A 21,028-nucleotide genomic window follows, 5' to 3' on the forward strand; every position below is an offset into this window, starting at 1 on the left:
GCACAAGAAATCCTATGCCCTGGTTCCTTGTCGCGACCGCGACAGGCCCCAATACACTCTGTTGAACGCCTCTGTATCCGCCATCCTTGATAAATCCGAAAAAGCCAGTCTGCTCGGAGAACCCGAACCCATGAAAACCCCTGCGACAGTCAGAAATAATAAAAAGTACTGTCGCCATCATCAGGACAATGGGCACCATATTGACGAGTGCCGAGCCCTAAAACAAGCAATTGAAGAACTTATCAAGAAGGGGCATTTCAAGGAATACATCGATGACTCTGCTCCCTCGAAAGAAAAAGATCGGGGGGAGCCAAGTAAGAAGCGTCGCGATCAGAAAGGGGTGCTCGGTCTCAACTTGATTTTCGGGGGACCACACTTCGTTGGAAATTCACGAGGTGCCCAAGAAAGGTATGCTCGTGAAGCTCATCACAACCCCATTAGAGTAATGAGTGCAGATCGGCGACCACCAAAGGTTCGCCAGGAGGAAGAGATTTCCTTCTCCGAACAGGATGCGGCCAGGTTACACCATCCCCACCATGACGCCCTTGTAATCACTCCCCTAATAGGGCGCTATAACACCCAGAGGATGCTAGTGGATAACGGGAGTGCTGTGAATATCCTGTTCGCATCTACCTTCGAAAGGATGAATTTGGACGAGGCCGACCTGAAGCCTGCCTCGTTCCCGCTATATGGATTCACAAGAGACCATCTACTCCCTAAAGGAACAATCTCACTCCCGGTCACGCTGGGCGATTTTGACGAAGTGATCAGAATGATTGAATTCTTAGTGGTGGATTGCCCGTCAGCCTTCAACGGGATCCTTGGGCGACCTCTACTAAGACAGTTCAAGGCGGTTACTTCAATTTACCATCTGAAAATGAAGTTCCCCACCCCGACGGGGATCGAGGAAGTCAGCGGCTCTCAGCGCGTATCGCGCGACTGCTATGTAAAAGCAGTCCAGATGGTGCACAAAGGAAAAGACATTCCACGAGATGCACCTCGCCAGGCCATGGCGATCAACAGGATCGATCCACGACCTGGCCCGGTTGAGGACAACCTATACCCTCGCATTCAAGATTGCCCCTCCAGTGGGCCAGTTGAGGACCTGACTGAAGTCCAGGTTGACCAAAAAGAGCCAAGCAGGGTGTTAAGAGTCGGTAAAAATCTCAACCCCCAACTCGTTAACGAACTGACAGGTTTCCTCAGGGAAAACGTTGACGTGTTTGCCTGGTTACATGCAGATATGGTCGGGATCAGCCTGGACGTTATTTGCCATGCGTTAAACATCGGCAGCGAGGCCAAGCCAGTTTGCCAAAAAAGAAGAGCAATGGATCCGGAGCAGTATACTGCATTGAAGTCAGAAGTGGAAAACCTCCTCCGAAGCAGATCCATCCGAGAGACACTCTACTCGACGTGGGTTGCTAACCCGGTCCTGGTAAAGAAGCCAAACGAAAAATGGTAGACATGCGTTGATTTTAGCGACCTCAACAAGGCCTGTCCGAAAGACAGCTTCCTTCTGTCGAGAATTGACCAGCTCATGGATGCCACCTCGGGGCACGAGCTGCTAAGTTTCATGGATGCATACTCGGGATACAATCAGATCCCTATGTATGGCCCAGACGAGGAAACACGTCCTTCATTACAGACCGGGGGCTATACTGTTACAAAGTTATGCCTTTCGGCCTCAAGAATGTTGGCGCAACCTATTAGCGGCTGGTTAACCGAATGTTCTCCGATCAGATCAGAAGAACAATGGAGGTCTATGTGGACGACATGCTGGTCAAATCCCAGGTCGCCTCAGAACACATTGGACATCTCGCTAAGATGTTTGACATCCTCCGGCTCTACAGAATGAAACTGAATCCTCTCAAGTGTTCATTCGGGGTATCATCAGGAAAGTTCCTAGGATACATGGTTAATCAGCGAGGGATAGAAAAAAACCCTGAGAAAGTTCAAGCTCTGCTCGATATATAGAGCCCGACCAGCAAAAAGCTAGTCATGAGCCTAAATGGGCGAATAGCAGCATTAAGTCGCTTCATATCGAGACTAACAGATCGCTGTTTGCCGTTTTTCAATGTTTTGAAGGCCAATAAGAAGTTTGAATGGACTCCCGAATGTGAACAGGCATTCCAAAGTATAAAAGAGCACCTCGGGAAGCCGCCTTTCCTCTCTAAGCCTCACCCACAAGAGATTTTGCCTCTGTACCTATCCGTCTCACAGTCCGCAGTCAGTGCAGCCCTAGTTCGATAAGAAGAGAAAGTTCAATGGCCTGTCTACTACGCGAGCAAGCGTCTGTCGGATGCCAAGATGCGGTATCCTGAAATGGAATGGTTAGCTTATGCTCTGCTGATCGCCTCCAGAAAGCTATGACCTTACTTCCATGCCCATACAATCCATGTAATGACTAATTACCCCCTTAGGCAGGTCCTCCATAAGCCGGAAGCCTCGGGTAAACTGCTCAAATGGGCAATGGAATTAAGCCAGTTCGACCTGAAGTACAAGCCCAGGTCGACCATCAAAGGGCAAGCTGTCGCCGACTTTATTTCAGAATTCTCGTATCTCCCGAAGGAGTCAGACTTACAACCCAGTGAAGTCATCTAAGAGAGCATCTAGAACCTATCGACCTGGAACCTCTATGTCGATGGATCATCGACCCGAAAAAGGGCAGGAGCAGACCTCCTAATGTTGAGTCTCAAAGGGGCTCGCATTCACAGCATCCTGCGGTTCGGATTCAAGGCGACCAACAACGAAGCTGAGTACGAAGCTCTGCTCGCCGGATTACGGTTGGCCAGAGAAATGGGCGCAACCACAATCAGCGTTCACAGCGACTCTATGCTGGTCGTCAACCAAATCCTAGGAGAATACCAAGCCAAGGAAGAGAACATGGTCCGTTACCTAAAAGAAGCTAAGGCCGCGCTTAAGCAGTTCAAGCATTTCACGATCACTCAGATCCCCAGAGATAGCAACTCTGTGGCTGACGCCTTGGCAAAAATAGCCTCGTCATTGAACTCTGAGGCACCTGATAGCATTCCTATTCGATTTATCGAGACCCCGAGCATCAGTTCAACCGAACAGGCCACGAATATGACACAATCAAACTCCTGGATGACGCCCGTTTACAGGTATCTCAAGGATGGGATCTTGCCCGATGACAAGATCGAGGCACGGGTCCTGCGAACTAGATCTGCTCGTTACACGCTCATCAGGGATCAGCTGTACAGGAGGGGATTCAGTGCCCCTCTCCTTCGATGTGTGACCAACGAAGAGGCAGATTATATTATGAGAGAAATCCATGAAGGGATATGCGGTAATCACACCGCCGCACGATCTCTCGCGAACAAGGTTGTTCGCCAAGGATATTATTGGCCCCGGATCCAAGAAGATACCCACAATTTTGTCAAGAGATGTGATAAGTGTTAGAGGTTCGCGAACATTCCGCGAGCCCCCTCTCACAAATTGGTAACGATGTCTAGCCCCTGGCCATTCTCTATGTGGGGGATCGACCTCATCGGCCCCATGCCGGTTGGAAAGGGAGGAGTTAAATATGCCGTGGTCACGGTAGATTATTTCACGAAATGGGTAGAAGCTGAACCACTGGCCGTGATCACGATCAGAAAGCTGAAAGACTTCGTTTTCAAGAACATAGTGTGCCGCTACGGAATTCCTCACACCCTCATTTCGGATAATGGGAAACAATTCGACAACGAGGAGTTCAAGTTCTTCTGCGACGAGCTGGGCATTCATAAAAAATTTGCCTCAGTTGCCAGACTGCAAGCAAATGGCCAAGTTGAAGCTGTCAACAAGACCATCAAGCGCACTTTAAAGGCCAAGCTTGGGGTGGCCAAGAGAAATTGGGCCGACGATCTCCCCGAGGTCCTATGGGCATACAGGACAACTCCAAGAACCTCCACCTCAGAGATGCCCTTTTCGCTAGCCTATGGCTACGAAGCAATGATTCCCGTGGAGGTGGGAACTGGTTCTCTTCGGAGAGACTTGTACGATAAAGTTGAAAACGAAGCATTTATGAGGGCGAGTCTGGATCTTGTTAAAGAGCACCGCACCAAGGCTTCGCTAAGGATAGCAGCCTACCAGCAACGTGCGAAAAGGTTCTTCGATTTAAAGGTCAAGCAAAGAGACTTCCAAGTCGGGGACCTTGTGCTGAAAGAAGTTCTTGGAACCAGGGAACCAAGTGCGTGGGTACTAGGACCTAACTGGGAAGGTCCATACTGGGTCGACAAGGTGATCAGACCGGGGACTTACCATTTCAAAAGGCTGAACGGTTCCAAAGTACCCCAAGCTTGGAATGCCGAGCATCTCCGACCATACTATCAGTAATCCTGAACTCAACCCTCGTTATAAATTAGTTTGATTTTGTCAGTTCCCTATAATTGTAAAGTATTATTCTGTTCGCTTATAACAGTTCAAATTTATTCTGCTCGCTTGTAGCAATTCGCGTGTAATATTGCCTATGTAAACAAACTGAATTGTGAATAGCACTCATGTATGATAAAGCGAACAACAATTGAAAGCCAAATGTGTTCTCATTTATTTACAACAAAAGTTAGGACCCTGTTAATTCAAAAAGGGGGGTCTCATTACACTATGCCTGGTCGGTGGGGGCATCATTCGAAGCAAGACCCGAACCCTCTGCCTGGTCGGACCCCCGGGCGGCAACTGCTGCTGCTTCATCATCTTCCCTTGCCAAGATCCGCAAGGTCTCTTGCCACCCCGGTGGGAGGTCGGACATGTCTAGATCTGGGTTCTTTGGTCGCAGTGTATAAATAGACCCGATCGCCCAGTCGGCGGCCTTATCCTCGATCTCCTTGGACTGAATCCGTATTTCTTCGGTCAAGGAAGCAATTTTTCCCCGACTCTCTTGGAGTTCAGCCTCGAGAGCTAGCTTTTCGTCTTCAAAGGCCTCTCTTTCTTGCTCTGCTTGCTGAGCTTGTGTGAAGGTCGTCTGGAGCTCCTGGTCTTTCTCTCCGACCTCCTTAGAGAGCCTAGCTGTTGTCCTCTGGAGCTCTCTTATTTCCTCCGCACGTCGCTCAAGCTCTGCTTTTTGAAAGTCAACTGTCCGCATGGCGGCGAACTTCTCATTCAGATGTTTGTTCGTTACCTCAACGGACAGTGCTCTTTCCGACTCAACGTCATTCAGACTCTGTTTGAGCTTCGCGATCTCATCTTTCAAGTCGTTTTCTCCCTTCGCGGCCCCTAGCCGAGCCTTTTCCAGGGACATTCTATGGCAAGCAGAGCCTGCGAGCAAAAAGAGTTAGAACACAGAAGGCGGACATTCTTACAAGAACAAGTCATTTACCTTGCTTAAGTGCTGAAACGACGTGGTCATCAGGTCGACGTTGCCCGAATCAGCAAACTGATCGTATGACTCCGATAGCCCACACTCAAGTAGAGAGTAGACTACCGGCTGCAGGTACTCAGGAAGGTTCCCAAGTGCGTCCAGCACTGGTGTGTCCTTCGCCTTGTCGGCAGCCACCTTCTCTTCCTCGGGTTCCTTGCCCGACCTCCTTCTGACCTCCCTCCTCGACCTCAGCGGTTCTTCCTCAGACTCGGTCTCTGACTCGTTGGCCTAAATCTGCTTTTTCTTCTTCGATCGCTGGGCCGGAGCCTTCTGCTTCATGCGAGCAGGAGGTGGTTGTGCGACCTATTCTGTTATGGTCGCTTCTTGCTCAGAACGAGTTTGGGGAGGCACAGCAGTTCGCGCTGGTATACTGTCGCGGGGCGAGTAGCTTCGGCCTCCCTTTCTCTCCTCGAACGGGGGAAATTGAATGGTGCTCGTCGGGGCTGTCCGGACTTTTTCGGAGGCATGGTCATTACATGTAAATACGTTAGTAACCAAACAAAAACTATTCTATGACAAGAAGGGTATCAGTGTAACTTACATTCTGGGGACTCTAAAGACACCTTCTCACTAAGAAAACCGTATTTTCGCAAGTTCGCGGTCGTCATGAGCCTCCTTGCGTCCCGACTTTCTTCAGGGAGGACTCTAAATGACACGAGCCTGTCTGGGTTGGTGAGCAGGTCTTGGCTGGTCGTCTTGTTAACTACAAAAGAATGCAGGTCGTTAGAATAAAGAAGGCCTATAGCCAATGAACCTAGCGAAGAAGAACCTACTTGGGTTTTGAAAGTGGCAGTGGCCGTCGTAGCAGAAAAAGAAGAACTTTGTCTCATAGGCCCCTGCGTTGCTGGGATAGCTATGTATCCCTGCGGCAATGGTAGGTCGTCGGGACAAGTAGTAAGAATCCTTGTCCTTACTTTTCTTAAGAAATTACGCGACACCGAGCTCCGCTGTCGTTAGCTCGCCCAAGCCACACTCGCGGCACGCTATGTACATCGCGACTGCGATGACATACGCGTTTGGCGTCAACTGTATTGGTGCGATCCCGAAGTGGTCCAGGACCAACCTAACAAAAGGGTGGAAAAGAATCGTCCCCCCACCCTTGAAGATCTCTTCGGAGATTGCGGCTAGGCCATCGACAGGATGCCGCGACGACCGGGTGGCGTCGAGGAACACCTCTGCTCGGACGTCGAACTGTCTTTTTATCCGATCGAACTCTTCTCGGGTGAGAACCGAGAAGACATTGAGGGATGCGTTTGCGGGAACATCCCGCGAAGACGAGCCAGCTCCTTTCTCAGGTCGAGACGTTGAAGGTTCCATTCCAAAGTCTGCAACACCAACAGATAAAGTCATTTTAGCCATCGCACGTCGCCTAGCACGGCGGCGTGGAACAGTCCCTAAACCCTAACAGTAGCTCGAGCCGTCGTTCATGACTCGAACCTGATTTCAGCGTCGCGTCTCTGATGAAACATCAGGAGACCCAACGCCGTTGCACTCCTAAGTAAAAAAAAAAAAAAAGAAAGAGAGAAAAAAGACCTTACCTTTTGGGGCGCGTGACCGAGTACAGTTCCTGTTTCGGATATCAGAAAGATGCCGATTGTAAAAGAAGAACTTTCGGTTTGCAAAAGTCTTTCACTCAAGGCAAAAAGGGTTCTGGTGGCATCATCTGAAAAAAGTTTGGCTTTTATATGGACTATGAAACGACGGTCACCACCTCTCAGAATCGAAACGATGCACGTCTCTCTCTCCGCATTAAATGTGCCCCACGTCGCATTCAATGTTGTGATGAGGGTTGTTGTTTCGAATATATTGCGCAATTAATGCTCTGTCAAAGCAACTCTGGGTAAGCACACAACGCATTTAATGCGCCTGACAGACGCCTGACACGTACAAAGCACCTGTTAGCGCAGAGACGACCTCATTTAGTTCATCTCTAAAGCAGTAAGGGGTGCCCGATGAGACTGGCTCGCTGAAGGGATGATTGTCAGGTCGTTCGGGTGAAGTGTGCGAGGATGTGTTTGCAAAAGGCCTTAACCTGAGCTCCTTCCATTCAGGTTGAAATTACCCGAATCTCCAATTGCGGTATGATTTAGTTTCCAAGGTTCGATCCTCAAACCTTAAAAACTAGGGGACTTCTGTTACTCCTGGAAAATCAAGGGCTGACGGAGGAAATCACGTGATAGGGGGGTGACCTGCTCCTGTCAGAACGGTAAGCACACGTCAGGCCTGCCAATAGCTATGGAGCTCCCACGTGTCCCTTTCCCTGCTCCAAATCGCGTAAAATCAGTTTGGAAGGTGGGAAATGTGACATAAAGCCAGATTTAATCCTGACATTCATACCAACCCATGGATTTACTGATGATTACTTGCACTCACCTCACTATAAAAAGAGGAAGACCCCTTCATTAAGGGGATTCGGCTATTTTACACTGGAAATTAGCTATCTCTCTCTCTCTCTCATAACTTTGTATTTACTTTTCTTTGCCAATCATTTGTAAGTCAGTCCGCTGTTGCGACCTGACCCACTATATTAATACAAATCAGTGGACGTAGGACTTGCTACCTTAGCATCCGAACCACTTTAAAAGGCTCTCATTGCATTTACTCTACGTTTTACTCATAATCACGTGTGTCCCTTGACCAATCAACGTTACGCACGTGTCAATTAGTTGGTGTCAAAAATCACGCATCAACAGTAATATTTGTGAGAAGAAGGGTTAAATAAAAAAAAACAGATTTCATTTCCAATATTTCATTTCGTTTAAGTATCTGTTTACAACTCGGGTCAATCACAACAAACACAACAAACAGGTATAAATCCTTACCTGTTTACCTTCTAAATGATTCCGACCGCCAGAAATCGACCTGAACCAGTCGATGTTTTATTTTCACCAGCATCAGATAGGTCAGAAATCACTTTAATCAAACAACCATTGGTGGGTTCAGGCAACTATTCAACTTGAGCTTGTGATTTCCGACGAGTTCTTGTCGCCAAGGACAAGGATGGCTTCATCGACGGCACTGTCCCACCATCATCGATCCATTCTCCCCTTCACCGCCACTGAAAGAGATGTAACATGCTTGTGCGGTCATGGCTTGTCAACTGCTTGTCATCAGAGGTGGTGACCGGACAAACGCTGATTGAAAATGCAACAGAAATGTGGAATAACATTAGAGAAATGTATGGAAAATTAGATCTAGCAAAGATCTACACTCTACGACAACACCTCGTCTAGATAAATCAAGGTAATTCCACTGTCACCGTTTATTTTAACAAATTATAAGGGATTTGGCATGAACTTGAAGCTACCAAGGAAAAACTTAAGGGACCACCAGCAACCCTAGCATAGTTCCATCAGATTTGTGATCAAGAAAGACTAATTCATTTTCTTCTTGGCCTCAACGAGGTGTTTCTGGCTTTTAGAACTCAGATCTTGGCCGCCTCTTCACCACCAGACCTTGGCCTCATCTTCCAATTGGCAATCCAAGAGGAGAGCAACACGTGACGGCCTTTGCCGGCGTAAGAAATGATGCTGAAGCTTTCGCCGGTGCAAGAGGAGACCAATCGTCTTCTCTAAATTCAGAGAAGCCGATTGAAATTTTTAGAGGTAAGCCTTCAGATGCTTCTTTTTTATATGAAGGGATGAAGGTCCAGATTCAATGCAAGGATCCAATGGCTCAAGTGCTGCCAGTCACAAAAAGGGTTAAACGGGTCAAATAAAAACAATGGGCAAAATTGGGTGAACGGGTCAACTTGGAATATTGGTCAAAATGGGTCAACCTAGTCAAATGGACGGGATCCAGCAAATCTAGAAAAAAGGGGCTATATTATGATTATTGCAAAAGAAAAAATCACAATCGGGATCATTGCTAGAAACTACACGGATGCCACAACACAGCTAGCAAGGAGAAAAATGGTAATTCCTTAGCATATTAGGTTAGAATTGTTCCTATTGGAAATAGGGGTGGAAAAAAAACCCCAAAAATTGAATCGGACTGAAAATCCAATTTTTTTGTTTGTTTTAGTTCGGTTTTGGTTTGATTATTTAAAAAATCGAATATCCTATTCGGTTTCGGTTTTTGGTAAAATTAATTCCGGTTACCCAGAACCGGTTTTCTGAACCGAAATTTTGAAAAAATTATGCATATTTGGGTTTTGATTTTGCAATCGCTAACACCCTAAGTGGCTAACTTAAACTCACCACTACTCACGCCTCACGCCTCACGGTACTCAGACCTCACTCACGTCAGTAACTCTTAGTGACTCAGTCTCAGTCTCTGACTCTGACTCTCTCTCGAACTCTTGCTGTCTCTCAGTTCTTAGTTCTTTGTTCTCACGCGGTCATGCCTCAGCCAGTAGCCATACAAATTTCTCACGTTGCTCACGCCGCCGATCTTTGCTCACCGATCTTTTGCTCAATAGTTGGCAGTCACCAGTCTTCTTCCTTCACCAAGTCGCTGGCTCACTACTGTCGCCGTGTGGGTTTCCCAGGTCCCTCACGCGTTCCTATTGTGTGACCTCAGCTACAGTCATCGTTGTCGCTCTAGTCTCTACGTCGTCGTCTGTTTCCAATGCTTGACCTCATCTCTTTGCTTTGTATTTTTTGGTGCATTTCTTGGTGTGAATGAAAGGCCAGCAACCAGCCAACCATCCTTCTCATGCCTGCATTAAAATTAAAATGTTTTTGATTGATTAATTGAAGAAGGAAAAAGAAAAAGAGAAATAGTAGTAAATATTGTTATTATTTTAATAAGTATTTCCCTTTTTCTTAATTAACAGTTGATTTAATATTTGGGTACTTGTATTTGGTGGTGATTGAGTATATATAGGAAGAGGTGATTGGATCCACCGGTTACATGAAGAAAAAATCTTCCAGTTTTGATCCAAATGGGATCTGGTTCGGATATGTTTTATATTGATAATTTTCTAATTAGGCAGTTGCTATCTTTAATGGTGAATCTGTGTTTTGGTTATATATATTAGTTCATGTGAGATTGGATTGTTTTATTGTTGTTTTCTTCAATCCAGGCAAATGAGTGATATAATTTGGTATCCGAATTCACATAAGTGAATAAATGTTTCTAATCAGGGTTTTGACCGAATTGGGCCAAAGTGGAGGTTGTGACCGAATTAGGCCGAACAAATGTAGCCCATCATAATTAACTGGTTTTAAAACTGGTTAACCGAATCGAATTTTCGGTTTTTGGTTCGGTTATAAACCGGTTTCGGTTCAAAAATTTTTTGAAACCGAAATTTGGTTCAGTTTAAGATACTGGTTAACCGGTTTTTTCCACCCCTAATTGGAAATTAGATGTCTGCCCCAATGATTAACATAGACCATTACAATCAGCTAATCCAAACGATGAATCAATTTCCCCACACATCCACATCATCATATACAAGTACATCTTTTTGCTTGAATTTTGTTAAATATAATTTCTGGATTATTGATTCAGGGGCTAGTGATCATATTATTTGTGACCGCAAATATTTCACACATAAATCTACCACATAATCTATTTTCGTTCACATGCCAAATGGAAATATAACCCCAACCACCCATATAGGAACTGTTTGTCTAAGTGACAAATTAGTTCTTAACAATGTGCTTTTTGTTCCCACTTTTCATTTTAATCTCATATCCGTATCCAAGGTATGCATTACTAATAGTTGCCACTTGAAATTCCTCCTAATTCTTATGAATTTCAGGACCTTTTGACTAGGAAATTAATGGGCTTGGGTAAAGTTAATAATGGTTTATACTACTGGACTTCTGATGGAGTTTCTCAAAATTTATCTTTGTGTATTATTAATAACTCTGTTCATTGTAATACAAATATAAATAAAAATTCTTTTATTCTCCATAGGTCACAGTGCATCTATCCCACCACCTAAATGTCCAGTTTATCCCTTTGCAAAATAGTCTTGCATTACTTTTCCACACAGCACATCTACTACTAAACAACCTTTTGCCCTCACTCACATTGATATTTGGGGCCCTTACCACACCCCTAATCAGGATAGATCTAGGTTTTTTTTCTTACTATAGTAGATGATTTTTCCCGGGGAACGTGGGTTTCTATAATGCAGTCCAAATCACAAAACCCTTACATTAAGAATTTCTTATCTATGGTAACCACTCAGTTTCATACCTTAGTTCAAAGGGTCCGAACTGACAATACTCGTAACTTTTTTAACCATCAATGCTCCTCCATTTTCCTGTCCCTTGGGATACTTTAATAGAGTTCCTGCACCTATACTCCTAAACAAAATAGGGTAGTTAAGAGAAAACACAAACACCTTTTAGAAGTAGCTCTAGCCCTTAAACACCAAGCCCACATTCCTGTGAAATTTTGGCGCGAATGTGTGATCACAACCACTTAGTTGATCAACCGGATGCCAACTCGAGTTCTTGGTGGCAAAACTCCATGAGATACTATTTGGAAAAACACCCGACAACAGTCATCTATGTGTTTTTGGTTGTCTTTGATACTCTGCTATCAGTGGGTCTCGTGACAAGTTTGGTCCCTAGGCAACTAAATGTATATTTATGGGTTATCCAACGCTACAAAAAGGATACAGACTATATGATTCTGCTATAGACAAATTTTTTATTTCTTGGGATGTGGTATTCCATGAAGACATTTTTCCTTTTACAACTGATGATGGTTCTAATACTTCAGAGTAACAGCCTACTTTTTTGGAGGATGATTGATAAGTTGCATAATTTGAGTGTTTTTAGAGTTGTTTTGACGTTAGTTTAGTTAATTTCTCATTTGTTTTCTTTGTTTTGATGTTAGTTTTTCTTAAGTTTGAGATATGAATGGTTAGCTATTGATTTGGATAGCTTTTGTGTTTTTCAGGCTTTGATTGAGTGGATTTGAGCATTGGAATGAAATTGGGACTTAAAGCTTGAAGAACTTGAGACTACCTAACATTCTTGAAGGCCACGACCATGGCGGTGGAATTAAGATAAAACAAAGAGACTAGAAAACACCACGACCTAGGTTGTGGTGACTTAAATTTGGCCACGGCCACGGCCAGGGCTGTGGTGGAAACTATTAGGGCGTTTTTGTCAGTTTTTCTTTCCTTTTTCACTTAGGACTTTTTTGGGTATTTAAGTATAATTGAGATTAGTTGTCAAGGGATGAATTTTGCATATTTTTGAGAGGAGAAGACGCATTCTTGGGGCTTGAAGACTGGAGATCAGATTTAAGAGTTTGATTTTTGTTTATTTTCAAGTCTGAATATGTTTTCTTTCTTCTCGATTTATTTCTTTGTTCTTAGGATGGAGTAAATCTCTTTTGTTAGGGGAGGATGAAACTCTAATTATATTTTGAACAATTTTTATTCTTAATACCAGATTTATGTTGATGAATTTGTGCAAGAGTTTAGGTTTAATGCTTTATTAATATTGGATTGATTCAACTACCTTGATGATGTTTCAAATAGAGAAGCTAGGGTTTATTGCTTAATATATATTCATAATTGTTTTATTGGAATAACAGTGCACAACGTATTAAAACTAGAAATAATTGAATAGAGATTCTAGGATTAATTTGTGGTCCATCTAATTCATAACCGAATAGGGCAAATTAGTCGTAAGGGATTGATGAATTTATGATTCTTAATTTCAAAGTAACTGAATAGGGATCTGTATTAAGTTGAATATTATGCCTGAATAATGATAATTGGCCTTAGAAGAACCTACCAATTCATAACACAAACAGGTATTAGGAGTAGTTGTCAAGCATAATTAGGGGGAAATTTGTACCCTAACTTCTTTAATATTGCAAAGTTCTTCACATTATTTATTTGTTTAATTTAGTTATTTTTAATCCGTTAGTTTTACACTCTAAAATTTTGTTTTCTCAAATAACTTGTAGGTAGTTTTAGGTAATTACAAATATTTGCTTTGATCTCTATGGGACGATACACAAACTCATCACTTTATTACTTGAACATGACTAGTGCCCTTACTAGAGTTGATTTAGTCACATCAATGATGCCCCATCACATCCTACTTTCATCAGCCAGTCCTTGACTTCCTAGTCTTGTTCCTATTCATTCATAACCAGACATATCTCAGTCCACCGACCATTCAGTGATAGCACCTGCGGTTCCCCTATGCCACTTTGGCACCTCGTCAACGGCGGTCGACCAAAAGCACTAGACCACCTATGTAGGCATCTGACTATATTTGTCCCACAATATTGGCTTCATCAAGTGCTCTTTATCCTACCTCCAATTATGTAAGTTATGATTGACTCTATCCTACACACAGAGCATGTGTTCATTAGATCTCTACCGACCGAGAAACTACCAGTTATTTTGATGCAGTTTAGCACACTCACTGGCAGCAAGCTATGGCCAATGAACTTACAACTCTAGCTGAAAATCATACATGGGACTTGGTACCTCGACCACCACACCGTAAACCTATTTTAGCAAATGGGTCTACAAAATCAAACATCGTGCTGATGGTTCGATTGAATGCTACAAAGCTTGATTGGTCACAAAAGGCTTCACTCAACGGGAAGGTTTTGATTATTAGGAAACATTCTCACCTGTCACCAAACATGTCACAGTCAGGGCTTTTCTTTCAGTAGCATCTGTTAGAGATTGGTCTCTTCATCAAATGGATGTACATAATGTTTTTTTTTTCATGGAGATCCCCATGAAGAAATCTATATGGACCTTCACAGACAGGGGGAGAATACAGTATGTCATCTGTGTAAGTCACTTTATGGTCTTAAACAAGCATCTAGAAAATGAAATGAGAAATTCACAAAAGCTCTTACAAGCATAGGCTTTGTCCAATCCGTCTAATCCAAACACGACTATGCTTTCTTTTCTTAGCAAGAAGGTAACTCATTCACTGCCCTCATCATTTATGTTGACGACATCTTAATCACAGGAAACAATGAGTTGACCATTAAAAACTTAAAAGAGCACTTCAATAACCACTTTCAGATAAAAGATTTAGGGGAGCCAAAATATTTTTTTTGGAATAGAAATTGCAAGATCTCTAGCATGCATCTCAGTAAGCCAACAAAAATATGTCCTAGAACTTGTATCATATTCTGGGTTATCAGCATGCAAACAAAGTGTCATTTCGGTTGAACAAAATACCAAGCTTACCACTCAAGAGTATGATAATGGGACTTCAGAAAATGACCTACCTCTAGAGGATCCTTCACATTATCAAAGGCTAGTAAGGCGACTTATCTACCTCACCATGACATGACCAAACATCAGTTATATAGTTCATATTCTTAGTCAATTGATGCATGGGCCAAAGAAATCTCACCTGGATGCAACAATAAAGGTTCTTCAATACTTGAAAGGTTGTCCTGGTTTAGGGCTTCTCCTACCTCAAAAAGGAAGTCTTGATATCATTGCATACTAGGACTTTGATTAGGCCACACATTCGATGACAAGGAAATCACTCACTGGGTTTTGTATGAAACTCAAAGGAGCATTAATCTCCTGGAAAACAAAGAGACAGTCCATAGTATCAGGGCCATGGCTAAGACTGCATGTGAGATCACCTAGATTCTAGGGCTACTGGGAGATTTAAAGGTACAAGTAAAACAACCACTTTTCTCATACTGTGATAACAAGACTGCAAGTGACATTGCAACAAATCTAGTATTTCATAAGAGAACAAAACATATAGAGACCGATTGTCACTTCATCGGGGGAAAGATTCAGGAAGGGATAATCGAAACTTTACACATTCATACCTTTGAACAACCAGCAAATATTTTTACAAAACCATTGTGTAGTAGACAACACTTATATCTTCTTCGCAAGCTTTAAGTTTTTGACATATACAAACCACAAGCTTGAAGGGGAGTGATGGAATGCAGTATTTACATCCGTGATCTTAGTGTTGAGATTATGCCTTGCATTATGATGATGATATTAAGGCTTGATTCTTGTAAAACCGTATCCTGATTATGGGTGATTGTACATTCATTATAAATATTATTTGCCATCCTTGTATTTATATTTTCTGTATAAATAGGACAGATTACATGTAAACAATACAATACAAATATATACAGAAGTTTATCTTCTCTCTTCTTTCTCTTGGCATCCTTTGGCTTTTCTTTACGCTCTACCTCTTGTGCCTTTCTTTCACAACCTGACATGTTGCTCATTGAATTTGAAGCTTGAAATTTAGTATGAAGTTAAAATAAAATAATATTTTAAGATATTGTTATATATAAAAATTAGGAAGGTTTGTTCATTATCAAATTCTCTACTGCACTAGGAATCTAATTATTTTATGTTATCTTTTATTATTAATGAAAGGAGTTTCTTTGGAGTTAAGAGTGGCTTTCCTTAACCACTAGAGTGAAGAGGTAAAAATCAAAAAAAAAATTGAACGAAAGATAATCAAGCCAGATTTGTAGACTCTCTCTCTCTTTGCTTTCTTGCCAACTCTATCTCAAACTCTGACTGATTACTCTACTTTCATGACCATTCATATTCGAAGATGAGTGTTAGTCCATCCTTGTTGCTTTGTGGGCAGTTGCTGTAGTACATCATAAGAACTTGATAGCCTTTACACCTCTAAATCACTTAGCATAAAATAATTACTTTAGTTCTTACCTTTCAAGAGCAGGTGTACATTGTATTGAGGATACTTTATGCGCTCATACATTTAATTTGTATTCAAATTAAATTTTTGTTACCTTGATACATCAAGAGATTCCAGATTAGGTGATTTATGAAGAAAATATGTCAAGAGTAGACTGTCATCACAAGTCAATGTTTGTTCCACTTCCAAATAAACCAAGTTGTGAAAGATAGGTAGAGAAGCTTCTAGATTATCTTCTTCTAAGAAAAAACTTTGAAAATAGGAAAGAAAAGAAAATAAAAATTCAATCTCACGATTATGTCTCTCCAAAGAATTGAATATAATAGATGACAAAAGGCCAACTACGAATAGTTGATAAAGAAAAATAATTTATGATATCTNGTTTGACCAGGGGAAATTGCGATGTAATCGCTTGTGAATGGCTTCGTGTAGCTCGCGTCTGATCCTACCACAGTCAGAGAATGATTCGCAACGGCGAAGAAGAGAATGTCTTGCATGGCCGCGTTGATTATCCGGAGAAGATAAGTCAAGCCATAGTCAACATGTAGCGTAAATGTTCCTGCAAATAGTAAATTGAATGTAAGCTTGTTGATTACATGTCTCTATTAGTAAATATAAATTAGAATCTCATGATTGTAATTAAAATGCGTTTATTATATTACCAGTAGATTATAAAATTCATCCAAAATCTTTTCTGTAATTTTTATAAATCTCAAATAAAACTTATTATTAATTTATTTTGTGGAATCATAAACTACATTTCTTGTAATTAGAAATTAGAATCTCCTGATTCAACCTAGCCAGTATAATGTGTTTATTTTTTATTGCTTTGTGATTCCTTTATTGTATTAAAAATAGTTACAAAATTCATCAGAAATCTTTCTGCTCATTTTATAAATACTTAAATCTTCAATAAAATTTATTCTGAATTTCATGTAAGAAATCATTATAGATCTCTTATATATTCGAAACTAACCTTTTCTTAGAACGTGTCCAATTAATGTATTCTCCTAAATAACAAACAATATTATATTCCATTAATAAAATACATATAACCTATAAAAATTTTGAAGTTAACTAATTAGTTATATCTAAATAGTTAGACTGCTATATAACATTGGCAAGTTTTACACGCTTTGACGACCAACTAACAACCATATATCAGACGTCAAGTTCAGTCCCAATAGACATTTCAATTATTAATGTTAGTTAGCTTCCATATTTGACCAAATTTCGATATAGAATATATAACTATATATATGCTGAATAAGCCTTCTGGGCAAGTGCCATGTGCTCAGCTACTATTACGTTAACAATAATCTAAGTTTTTCTAAATTATAAAATATAGTTGTACAATCTGACTAATAATGATAATATAAATTGTGATTAAATTTAAAAATTTTATATTCTGTCTCTTTACCTGGACTTGAGCACGGATACAGATCACCAGGTTGACCGTTGATCATGTACGCATCCGAAGTATTTGGATCCCCTCTGGTCTGAAGAAATTCATCATACACATCATAAATATTGCTCTTCCACCACTCACCTGTACTTAATTAAGTAACAATAAACAGTTAATCGGAATATTTGTTATTTCAAAAAATTCGTATCAGAAGAGAATTTACTAATATAACGTAGCTCGACCTAATATAATCGGAACTTCGGCATCAGGTTCTGGAAACGGATAGCTGGTTCCATTCTCGGGATATATTACTACAGCACCATGAACCGTTGCTCGTGCCCAATCGCTATGAGCATGCCACCAAAGGGTCCCTTCTTCATTTGAAAATATTATCGTCTGAGTAAAGTTTGCTCCTGGTTGGATAGGGCATTGAGTGATCCATTCAGGACCATCAGACCATGGATTCCGAGGCTGGTTCACTCCATGCCTGCAAAGTTATCAAAACTCTGTTACATTGATTGCAAGAGATCGATCGATTACGCTTACGTCGTAGCAGGCTAAAATTCTTATCCCGATCACACTTTACGGTGAGAAAGACAAAACACCTCTTCCGATGCAATACTGTGTCAGGAGAGGTGGTTTAAACTAGTAGCCACATCTGTGTCGGCAAAAACCTCAGCGGAAAAGCATATTTTTGTTGTAATAAATTGGTTTGGATGTAACATAAAGACAAAAGGGATCAAATTTACCAGTGAATTGTGATGTTATAGTTGGCGTTATTGATAACATCTACAATGATTGTATCTCCTTTGTTTACATATAGCGTTGGTCCTGGAAACTGTCCGTTCACCGTCAAGATGGTATTATTGCTGCAAAGTCTTGTGTATGGAGTTTCCTCCACCTGCAACAGTTATCAAGTAGTTATTAATATAATTCCTTATAAATAAGATGCAGAAAAGAGTATTGTAAAAGAAGACTAGCTTTTAAAAATGGCTTAATTTAGAGGTTGCACTGATATTAATCTTACCACAAATGTGTAACGAGCCTGAGCATGACAATGAAGGATTCCAGCATAAAGTATAATGCAAAAGACTTGTAAGCTGAAGACCTTCATGGTTAGCTCAATTTCTCAGTGATTTGTTAAGCTTATATATATATATATAAGTGGCCGGCATATTAGATTAATTTGTGAGTGACATGTCATTTTTTTTGGCTATCACTACAAGCGAAAATAAAAAATTATTATGTGTGTTCAGTGGCAGTCTTATTTTACTTTATCCTGATTATTTCAACAGTCGACCTCTATAATTTTAATACTCAAGTAAACAAATGTAATTGGTAAATTGATCCATTAATGAATACGTAAAGAGAGACTTGGTGTATAGATCGGTTAGATTTTCATATTTTATTCTAGGAATGGGTTTTGGGTTTAATTTTTCAACATCTCCAAACAAATTATCAGCAGACGAATTGAATTTGACTCTTCAAAATATTGATTTTGATCTGTTCAATATATAGGTTAAAAATTATGCTTCCTAACCTATCTCGGTTCAGAAGAAATTAATTCCGCAGCGAAATTTGATTTGTTCAAAAACTTTAATCTAAAGAACGGCTACAAATATAGTAAAATACAAGCCGTCTATTTGTTTTACCTAATGAAAGGCTAAACCAAATTAGAATATATTTATAAATTAAGGTGTGCATTCATAGGTGAGAACTTTGACGGCGAAGGGAATCTCTCATAATAAATTGAGTGGAGAGTTTTCTTCTCAAATTATGTACAAAAATAATATGTGATTTTTGACATTTTATGGAGAAGATTATTGCTAAAACCATTATCATTTAATTTATATTTTTCTTATTTTCCATTCAACGAAGCTTATTTATTGCTGTATAGCTAAAAAAAGCTTGAAATCTTGATTCTAAACACTTAAAAATTTGATTAAAATTATTTATTTATCTATTATCTTAATCCAATCGTGGAAAAGTTGGCGAATTGTTAACATTAGATGTGACTTGTTGATTTTTATAAATGAATGATTGGATTAAGATAAAGGAATGGTTGGAAATCAATGTCACAAGATCCTATCATATACTTTAATAACTATTAGAAAAGTAAAAAGATTTATGTCAACTTTTATGTGTAAACATATATTTGCAAACAAACGTATTAATTTATGGGTTTAATTTAAAATTTGAGAAGAGACTGATAAACGGAGAAAATTTCTGGAAAATTCTGGTATTATTCAACTCACGGTGAGCTACAGTGTACAAATTATAAAGCACAAAATGATAACAGACATAATAGAAAACTAACAGTGAACTAACGAAAACTGCAGAACTCTAACAGCAACTTAACTAAACAGTTTTCTTNTCACAAGATCCTATCATATACTTTAATAACTATTAGAAAAGTAAAAAGATTTATGTCAACTTTTATGTGTAAACATATATTTGCAAACAAACGTGTTAATTTATGGGTTTAATTTAAAATTTGAGAAGAGACTGATAAACGGAGAAAATTTCTGGAAAATTCTGGTATTATTCAACTCACGGTGAGCTACAGTGTACAAATTATAAAGCACAAAATGATAACAGACATAATAGAAAACTAACAGTGAACTAACGAAAACTGCAGAACTCTAACAGCAACTTAACTAAACAGTTTTCTTATTACCCTAACATTCCACCTTAAGCTGAACTGTGAATTTTCAACATGCTTCTTGAGTTTGTTCTTCTAGACAACCATAATTAATCTTGCAGCTTGGATGATTTCAGTAGCTTGAAGGTCTCTAGTAACTAAGCTGCAAATATTAAACAGTTCTTGTTTGTTTACTCCTGACTTCTAGCAATCAAGTCCAGCAGAGACTTAACTGCTGTAATATTTCAGCATTTAAATTCAACAGAAACAATAAGCAAATCCAACAGCAGCAATTGAGTAAGTCCAGCAGCAGCAACAATTCACCAATTAAGTAAATTTAGCAGCAGTAACAATTAGACAATACTTCACTTAGGCAATTAAGCAGCTTGTCACAACGAATTCAACAATTAAGCAAATTGTCAGTAATCAAATTACTAAGAGCAACTTTGACCTCATCAATTCTGCAGTCACTTTGAAATCACCATTTCTACAATACACCAATTCTGTAGATACTTTGAGATTCCCAAATCTTAAGCACACCAAACCTTCAGTAACTAAACTTATAATACAACAATAACATCAACATCTAAAAATCACCAATTTTAGTCATCAACAATACCAACTTCTAATTACCAAAATTATCAAAACCACCAAACCTGAGTACACCAATGCTTTAGCAACTAAAATTCACACTGCTATCCACCAATTTCGCAGGAATTAAGAATTCACAGTAATCACCAATTCTGCAGGAACTAAGAATTCACAATAATCACCAATTCTAGTCATCAAAAACACCAACTTCTAATCACCAATATTAACAAAACCACCAAACTTGTAGTACACCAATGCTTCAGCAACTAAAATTCACATCGCTATCCACCAGTTCTGCGGGAACTAAAAAATTCACAGTGCAGCAACAACTTTAGATATCAAGAACAACAATTCTAGCCATAAATATCAACTGCTAGTCACACACACACTAAACATCAACAACAATTCATTCTCAACAGAAACTTCTA

The 21,028-nt window shown here is 40.4% G+C and overlaps 1 protein-coding gene across 1 annotated transcript; it reads right to left on the bottom strand.

The window, feature by feature from the left end:
* Positions 1-16,304: 16,304 nt before the first annotated feature.
* On the bottom strand, positions 16,305-18,482 carry LOC116123694 (putative laccase-9). The gene is made up of 5 exons (XM_031409442.1): positions 18,396-18,482; positions 18,118-18,269; positions 17,611-17,855; positions 17,384-17,512; positions 16,305-16,522 (listed from the first exon to the last, which is right to left on the bottom strand). Exons 1-5 carry the CDS (start codon positions 18,480-18,482, stop codon positions 16,305-16,307), a joined length of 831 nt encoding a protein of 276 aa, XP_031265302.1.
* Positions 18,483-21,028: the final 2,546 nt, after the last annotated feature.

Source organism: Pistacia vera, unplaced genomic scaffold (genome assembly GCF_008641045.1).
Source record: "Pistacia vera cultivar Batoury unplaced genomic scaffold, PisVer_v2 Contig103, whole genome shotgun sequence".
NCBI lineage: Eukaryota > Viridiplantae > Streptophyta > Magnoliopsida > Sapindales > Anacardiaceae > Pistacia > Pistacia vera.